Source organism: Ovis canadensis, chromosome 8, assembly GCF_042477335.2.
Source record: "Ovis canadensis isolate MfBH-ARS-UI-01 breed Bighorn chromosome 8, ARS-UI_OviCan_v2, whole genome shotgun sequence".
NCBI lineage: Eukaryota > Metazoa > Chordata > Mammalia > Artiodactyla > Bovidae > Ovis > Ovis canadensis.
Genome location: NC_091252.1, coordinates 94,862,662 through 94,872,145, shown reverse-complemented (window position 1 = coordinate 94,872,145; position 9,484 = coordinate 94,862,662). Strand labels below are relative to the sequence as shown.

The following is a 9,484-nucleotide window of genomic DNA, read 5'->3' as shown; positions in this document are numbered from 1 at the left end:
GTACTTTTTAAACTCACTTCTTATCTCCAACTACAAAATAGTTACATCCTAAGGAGATGATTTTAAGGCCTGAAGATGTTGCAGAAATGTGGGCTAATTCTATGGGTGGAATCATTTTAATTATATGTAGTGACTAAGACCTGTGTTCTGTGCAGAGAAGCAAATGCGTTTTAACACCATTAATCATCACAATCTCAAACACCCCATCCTCCTGGACTGACCAAGATAATGTGACCTGAAAAAGTCAAAAAGGAAAAAAATAAATCAAAACTCATTTGGTAAAATCTGGAAATTATGTTTCAGCCAGATGGTTACATTAAACATGCATGACGTCCTCTAGAGCCCATAGTACTTCCTGAGACCACAACACAGAGGGCTTGACCAATGGGATCCTGGGGACCCAGTTCAACTGCTCAATGCAGAGTTCAGATTTGATAGTCAGATAATAAATATTATTCAAGTTAGAGAAGAGCCAGCAAACATCTATCAAGTAGTAAGTTTTTAAATTTGTACTTTGCTAAAATTGTCTTTAAACTTCAAGAAAACTCTAATCCACAGTTATACAGACTTGTCTTATAGGGTAAATATTTAAGGCTTAAGAATCACCTTAAATAATTCCGGTGGTTCAGATGGTAAAGAATCTGCCTGCAATGAGGGAGACCCGGGTTTGATTCCTGTGTTGGAAAGATCCCCAACCCACTCCAGTATTCTTGCCTGGGAAATCCCATGGACAGAGGAGCCTGGCGGGCTACAGTCCATGGGGTTGCAAAGTCAGACACAATTGAGAGACTCACACTTTGCCTTTTCACTTTAGAACCACAGATGGTCGCTGTTGCATATACAGTGTTTTTGCTTGGTCTGTTTGTTTGCAACCCTTTAAATGCACAGAAAAACCACTGTGAGCTCAGACGCCAAATTAAGAACAGGCTGAGGGCTTCAAATCAAAGTGTAGACATTTCCAGCTATATTTCAGCTCTTTCAGTGATGAACATCTCAGTATTTTCCAACAAGGCTCATTTGGTAATTAAACTCTTCTTAAATTCCTCTAGAATTCTAAAAATCCTTGAGCCAACTTTTCTTTTCCTTTAATTCCCACTTGTGTCTACTCTGACCTACAGAGCTGGCAAACCCTTTTCTTCCTTAAAGACTTGGAAGTAGATGAAGTCTTTAGAACAGTCCCATTCATTTTATCCTAATTTGACACAGAATGGTTTCCAGACCCTCTACAATCTTGAATGCCCTTCTTGGCATCTTGCTGCCAATGGAGCTCCTGAAACATGTCCTCTGGGACCTCACAGCTCTAGAAACTTCACGTAACCTCTGTGGATGTGTTCGAACTATTGCATAACCTAATTTGGAGGGAATATTGGAAACACTATCCCCTTCACATAGATTCAGTGTTTTTGTTTTGGCTGAGCTATCATCTGGCCTCTGCAGTAATTCCCATAAAGAATTGAAACATCTCTTTGTAATAAAAGTTCAGATTTCTAGATTCAAATACAGTCAAAGATTCCAGGAGGAGCTCAAAAAACATTGCATGAGTGAACGCCACTGAAATCTTTGGATTTCTGTGAAGTAAGTGTAAATCCTTCTGTGGGAAATGTGTTCTTTCGTGTATGAAACAAGTATAAAGCCCTCTGGGGTAAGGCTGACCAGAAACACGGTTTAGTGTATGAAATAGTGAGCCACAGGGGAGAGATGCCTGCATCTCTATGTTGGGCCCTTGATCCCCCATCTCTTCTTCAGGAGGCCCCATAACAAAGATAGGTGTATAAGGAAAATTCACTTATCTTTAAAGGTCTTATCTTTGGTTTGGCATTGTGAAGCATGTTTGAAGGTTAGGGTGAAAAAACAGGTGTTTTAAAAGACATTCCCTTTTTCATAATTCCACTTTTATGTACAAAAGCCTCAGAGACCCAGATGATTTCTATCCTGGTGTTTTCCTAGCCATCAGAATGCCTGCATTTTCTCTACTGTTGTTTACTGCAGGAGGGGATTGTGGGTGTTGCTGAAAACATCCGCTCCTGCTAACCCATCACAAAGACCCGCAGTGACTTGTTTCCTTGTGCTTTTTAACCTTCACACGTACCAGACACATCAGGATTCACTTCCACCTGGCGCTGGCACTAAAAATAACCGACTCCAGTAGCGAGCCACTTTACACCATTACACTGTTTACACAGTGGTACAGCTCCTGGCTTCCAGAACTGTGTCTGCCCCTGGCTTGTTCCCACTACTTATTCTTGTTTCTTTTTAAAAACTGTTTTGGCTGCACTGGGTCTTCATTACAACAGGCAGGCTTTCTCTAGTTTGAGCACATGGGCTTAGCTGCACCTCAGTATGGGGATCTTTGTTCCCAGACCAGGGACTGAACCCACACCTCTGCCTTGGAAGGCAGGTTCTCAACCACTGAGCCAGCAGGGAAGTCCCTCCCACACCCCCGCCACTACTGTCTTTCACCTTGAAACTTAGGAGAAGACAAACTCTTCATTCCCCAGAGCTGCCTGCGGACACACAGGTACCATGCACATGTAAAAAACACCGTATTTTAAGAAGAATTAGAATAAAGTGTCTCTACATAAACCCTCTTGTTCTGCAGTTGAGGAGGGTAAGATGCTTATATTTTGAGGAGACACTGGGCTCAGCAGGAAAGGGGAAAGGAGTCTTTTTAAACTGGATTTTAAAATCATTTGGGACCTAAAATCTTAATGTGGAAACACACTAGATCTGTCATCACACAGCCCTCCGGTTCATATTTCACATGGGTGTGGAAGGTGGAAATCACTCAGTTTGCTACTGGCTCATAGCATCGCTACTTGCCAGTCATTTCCCAGGCTTGGCAGCATTCATGGAAAGAACCCACACCTTTCCATTCTTGCCATGTTATACAGAGTACATATTCTCTGAAGCCTTCTAAGATGTTCGCAAACAGCACCTCTGCTTCAAGAAGCCCCACACACATGTATCGAGTGAACAAGTACAAATTTAGCAATTTTAATCAATGTCCTTGCAGACGAGTGTAGATATGTATATGCATATATACATATATATATATATATATATCAAAATTGAGAATTTACAAGTAAGATTTGATACATTTGGTCTAGCAGTGGGTAAGTCCACAGAATAAATCTTAAGTAGGCTACATTTCCTTCAGTGGCATTTTTAATAATTCAGTTCTACTGCATAGAGAGGGATCCAAAGCTTAAATTTAGCTACTTTGGGAGGAGTCCAGTGAGAAAAAAGAAAGCAGGTGGTGTTCCATGAAGCGAGCTGAGCATGTTGATACTAATCCCTGGAGATACTGAAGCATCTGAACTTTGGGCCTAAACAGGATGAAAACTGCGCTGTGCATCCCCATAGCTGAGTGCCTGTGCCATCTCTGGGACGTGCTGTTATAAGTAAAACCTGTAGAGAAGCAAAGTTAACAGCAACACTGAAGCCGGTGTGTGGTCCAGGCCAAGATGTAGGACTGAGCTCCAGACTGAAGACGCCTGAAGTGTCCAGTGTCCACTGTGTGGCCTTGCTGACACTGGGGACAGCAGGGGGCTTGGGACACTGCCTCTTTTCCTGCTCGCAGGCCCTCACTCAAGTGAACAATGGGGTCGGCAGGGCAAGCTTCCGGCATGATCTTCCTGCAGTTACCACTTCCCTGGGATGGAGACCCCACACTCGTACCAGCCCACGTAGTAGTAGGGAGTTCCAAAACCTATGTTGCCAAAGCTGACTGGCTCCTGGCGGTACTGGCGATAGTAGCCTGGAAGGTTAAAAAAAGAGAGAGAGAGAGAAAGAAAATGCATCTGTGACACTGTGATTTATAATAGAAAATGGATATTTGGTTTTCATCCCCAGTCCTGGCACAAGGCTCCCCAAACCTTTGGAATTTCCTGAGTGGTGAGAGCAATAACTCTGATGTTGAAGCTGAAACTCCAATATTTTGGCCACGTGATGTGGAGAGCTGACGCATTTGAAAAGACCCTGATATTGGGAAACATTGAAGGCAGGAGAGGAAGGGGACAACGGAGGATGAGATGGTTAAATGCATCACCGACTCAATGAACATGAGTTTGGGTAGACTCCAGGAGTTGATGATGGACGGGGAGGCCTGACATGCTGCGGTTCATGGGGTTGCAGAGTTGGACACGACTGAGCGACTGAACTGAAGAGCGATAAAGCTGTCTGGGAAATGATTATTTCATATAAACCTCTTCAACTACATGTGGGCTTATGTTAATGAAGTGGCTTCTGGAAAGCACCTGAGGGTAAGGGCTGGTCACCAGAGGACCAACCATGGGAATATGGGGTGGGGGTTTCCATCCCACCTCCAGCCTCAGGGAGGAGAGAGGAGCTAGAGGCTGAGCTCAGTCACTCATGGTCAAAGCTTTCATCAATTGTACCTATGTAACGAAGCCTCGATGGGCTTCCCTGGTGGGCCAGTGGTAAAGAATCCACCTGTAATGCAGGAGAACAGGCGATGTGAGTTCAGGCCCTGGAAAGGAAAATCCTCTGGAGCAGGGAATAGCAACCCACTCCAGTATTCTTGCGTGGAGAATTCTATGAACTGAGAAGCCTGGCGAGCTACAGTCCATGGGGTCGCAGAGTCAGACATGACTGAGTGACTAAGCACGCAAGCGGTGAAGCCTCCATAATGCGGGTGGGCCTCATCCAATCAGTTGAAGGCTCTAGTAGAAAAAGACCAACTTTCCCTGAGGACACGGGTATTCTGCCTTCAGACTTGAACTGCAACATCAGCTCTTCCCTAGGTCTCCAGCAGCCTTGTTGGGCTACCCTGTAGATTTTGGACTTGCCAGTTTCCACAATCATATGAGCCAATTCCTTAAAATAAATCTCATTCTCTATTTCTCTCTCCTCTCTGTCTCTCTGTCTCTATCTTTTTGCTGTTGGTTCTGATTCTACGGAGGACCTCGCCTAATACACTTGTTTTACTGGAGTTAATAATGTATTACAAATCGTTAACTTTGAGATGAATATACGCATTTCCTCTTACAATGCCATCATGAAATAATTGATACACAATCTCCTGAAACATATCCTGGTTGGCTTGCATTTATTTATTTTTTCTTTCTCTGTATTCTTATTCATGCCAGCCTCCACCTAGAAGACTCTCTAATCTTTGCATGAATTTTTATGACTCAGACTCTGCCTCTTCTGAAAACTTCCCCTGGCAGCCTCAAGTGGCCTGCTTCTCTTGAACTCAGGGACTGAGTATAATCTGCACGATTACCTGATAACGGGACAACAATGTGGCATAACTTGCCATTGTCTGCACTTGAAGTTGTCTGCTCTCGTTGCCTTTCATATATTTATCCTCTCTTTCCAATTCTGACTATGTTTCCTGGCAGTAGCGATAAGGTCTTATATTCCTCTGTATCCCTACCTCTCCAAAGTAAAAGGGAAAGTGTTAGTCACTCAATTGGGTCCAACTCTTTGTGACCTCACGGACCACAGTCCTCCAGGCTCCTCTGTCCACGGAACTATCCAGGCAAGAATACTGGAGAGGACAGCCATTCCCTTCTTCAGGGGATCTTCCCGATCCAGGGATCAAATCTAGGTCTCCTATATTACAGGCAGATGCTTTACTGTCTGAGCCACCTCTCCAAGGCTCACTCCAAATACGGCATAGGGTAGGAGCACTTTGTTGATTCCTTATTTTTATGATCAAAATGCTGCTTACATCCATCTTCAAATGGTAAACCAAAGGCAGAGATACCGTGAATTTTCTCCTTATGTTGGCCCTCCTCCCCACCCCCCAGTGTAATTGGTTGGGCCTTTGTTCACATTACCTGGAATGTTAAGGAGGGCTTCAATGTAGGACTGAGGCCCTGTTCTTCCATCAAGGTGTGAATCCACAAATTGACAGTGGTCTTCACCTCTTCCCCAACTGTCCCCAATGCTGTAGAATGTATCTGCAAAAAAGAATTTGATGAGTCAGTGACTGACCCAAAAATGCTACAGGTGATTTAGGAATTTGGACAAACTTGAAGAACCAACACCAAAAAAAAAGATGTCATTTTTATCATACAAGGCTGGAATGCAAAAGTAGGAAGTCAAGAGATAACAGGCATATTTGCCCTTGGAGTACAAAACGAAAAAGGGCAAAGACTAACAGAGTTTTGCCAAGAGAACACACTGGTCATAGCAAACATCTTCTTCCAACAACACAAGAGAAGACTCTACACATGGACATCCCCAGATGGTCAATACTGAAATCAGGTTGATTATATTCTTTGCAGTCAAAGGTGGAGAAGCTCTATACAGTCAGCAAAAACAAGACTGGGAGCTACTGTGGCTCAGATCATGAACTCCTTATTGCCAAATTCAGACTTAAATTGAAGAAAGTAAGGAAAACCACTAGACCATTCAGGTATGACTGAAATCAAATCCCTTAGTATTATACAGTGGAAGTGACAAATAGATTCAAGGGATTAGATCTGATAGAGGGCCTGAAGAACTGTGGACAGAGGTTCATGACATTGTATGAGAGACAGGGAAAAACAACCATCCCCAAGAAACCAAAATGCAAAAAGTCAAAATGGTTGTCTGAGGAGACCTTACAAATAGCTGAGAAAATAAGAGAAGCTAAAGGCAAGGGAGAAAAGGAAACATATAACCATCTGAATGCAGAGTTCCAAAGAACAGCAAGGAGAGATAAGAAAGCCTTCCTCAGCAATCAATGCAAACAAATTGAGGAAAACAATATAATGGGAAAGACAAGAGTTCTCTTCAAGAAAATTAGAGACACCAAGAGAATATTTCATGCAAAGATGGGCACTAAAAAGGACAGAAATGGTATGGACCTAACAGAGGCAGAGATATTAAGAAAAGGTGGCAAGAATACATGTAAGAGCTATACCAAAAAGATCTTAATTACCCAGATAACCATGATGGTGCGATCACTCACCTAGAACCAGACATCCTGGAGTGCGAAGTCAAGTGGGCCTTAGGAAGCATCACTATGAACAAAGCTAGTGGAGGTGATGGAATTCCAGTTAGCTATTTCAAATCCTAAAAGATGATGCTGTGAAATTGCTGCACTCAATATGCCAGCAAATTTGGAAAGCTCAGCAGTGGCCACAGGACTGGAAAAGGTCAGTTTTCACTCCAATCCCAAAGAAAGGCAATGCCAAAGAATGCTCAAACTACCACACAATTGCACTCATCTCACACGTTAGCAAAATAATGCTCAAAATTCTCCAAGTGAGGCTTCAACAGTATGCAAACCAAGAAATTCCAGATGTTCAAGCTGGATTTTAAAAAGGCAGAGGAACCAGAGATCAAATTGCCAACATCTGCTGGATCATGGAAAAAGCAAGAGAATTCCAGAAAAACATCTACTTCTGCTTCAATGACTATGCCAAAGCCTTGGACTGTGTGGATCACAACAAACTGGAAAATTCTTAAAGAGATGGGAATACCAGACCACCACACCTGCCTCCTGAGAAATCTGTATGCAGGTCAAGAAGCAACAGTTAGAACTGGACATGGAACAATGGACTGGTTCCAAATTGGGAAAGGACTACATCAAGGCTGTATATTGTCACCCTGTTTATTTAACTTATCTGCAGAGTACATCATGTGAAATGCTGGGCTGGATGAAACACAAGCTGGAATCAAGATTGCCAGGAGAAATATTGATAACCTCAGATATGCAAATGATACCATCCTTATGACAGAAAGTGAAGAGGAACTAAAGAGCCTCTTGATGAAAGTGAAAAAGGAGCATGAAAAAGCTGGCTTAAAGCTCAACATTCAGAAAACTAAGATCATGGTGTCCAGTCCTATCACTTCATGGCAAATAGATGGGGAAACAATGGAAACAGTATTTTCTTGGGCTCCAAAATCACTGCAGATGGTGACTGCAGCCACAAAATTAAAAGGCACTCGCTCCTTGGAAGAAAAGTTATGACCAACCTAGACAGCATATTAAAAAGCAGACACATTACTTTGTCAACGAAGGTCTATCTAGTCAAAGCTATGGTTTTCCCAGTTGTCATGTACAAATGTGAGAGTTGGTCATAAAGAAAGCTGAGTGCCAAAGAATTGATGCTTTTGAGCTGTGGTGTTGCAAAAGACTCTTGAGAGTCCCCTGGACTGCAAGGAGATCCAACCAGTCAATCCTAAAGGAAACCAGTCCTGAATATTCAATGGAAGGACTGATGCTGAAGCTGAAGCTCCAATACTTTGGCCACCTGATGGGAAGAAGTGACTCACTGGAAAAGACCCTGATGCTGGGAAAGACTGAAGGCAGGAGAAGGGGATGACAGCAGATGAGATGGTTGAATGACATCAGGGACTCGATGGACATGAGTTTGAGCAAGCTCTGGGAGTTGGTGATGGACAGGGAAGCCTGGCGTGCTGCAGTCCATGGGGTTGTTAAGAGTCAGACACGACTGAGCAAATAAACTGAACTCAAGAGGGCACATTACTTACACTGTGTGTCATACTTTCCATGTTTGAAAGATGGTGATAATGGCACTGATTTCAAAGCATTGTAAGGATTTATTGAGATCATGTATGCTATATACTTAGCAAGTGTTCCTTAAATGGAAACTATGAATATTATAGGCATTTTCAGCCAATAAATGAGAGACCTTTCTACTGTATGGTTTCAAAAATGTGGAAGCTCTGGTAGTCAGAGAATATTTTATGAAACCATTATAAAAAGCATGAATATGTGTAAAAATAGTGTGACCTGTTTTCATAGGAAACTAGAAGTAGGGTGTGTCTGTAGCAGAAGGTGCTGTCCTTGGTCCTGAACCAGAGCTGCACAGTAGGGCCGAGTTCTTTCTCTCAACCCTGCAATACCAGACATGGCTGTGTAACCTCTCCCAGGAATTCTGAAGCAGAGGAGGGAAAGGGCAGTGTGGGAGAGGGGGGAAAAAGCAGAGAGAAACAGATACTGCTTGTCGGGAAGGCATAAGCACTGAGAAATTGCTGGAGTGGGGGATGGTTGGGGAGATTTTGACATTATCGAGAAATGATGATCACTAGCAACAAATAAAAGAACAAAATAACCGACCTATGATAAAATATAAACCAGCTGCAGGAAAGTTTTTGTAATGTTATGCTAAAAGAGTAAACATTGTATGAATTTTGAAATATAAAACAATTATGTGTAGGTGGGTGAGTCAAAGCCAGCTGGGTAGAAATGGCATTTTGAAATGTTAGTAGTCCAAAGTACGTATGTTATTCTCTGTTTGAATCCCCTATCATGAGGAAAACAATGTGATTTTTGTTTGGACACAGAATAAATAGTGCAGCTTATCTATGTTTCACCACCTACATTTTTTTTCTGTAAAGTTGTGCCAGTGGCAAAGACCGTAGTGTGGACTTGTCCTCAATAATTCCAGCTTACACATGTGCCTACTGTTATAGAATCAACAACAAAGAAAAATGACCTTTGGTTTTCTAATAGAATTCTGGACTTCATTCCTAAAAAGTAGTCCATTTAAGATATATATAT

The 9,484-nt window shown here is 42.5% G+C and overlaps 1 protein-coding gene across 1 annotated transcript in view; it reads right to left on the bottom strand.

Moving 5' to 3' along the window:
* Positions 1–2,965: 2,965 nt before the first annotated feature.
* FNDC1 (fibronectin type III domain containing 1) overlaps positions 2,966–9,484 on the bottom strand; it is a 114,802-nt gene continuing 108,283 nt past the window's right edge. The window contains exons 22-23 of the mRNA XM_069598844.1: positions 5,805–5,927; positions 2,966–3,757 (exon numbers count right to left, since the gene is read on the bottom strand). Coding sequence (XP_069454945.1) covers positions 3,642–3,757; positions 5,805–5,927 — 239 coding nt within the window. The 3' untranslated portion in view covers positions 2,966–3,641. The remainder of the gene's footprint in view (positions 3,758–5,804; positions 5,928–9,484) is intronic.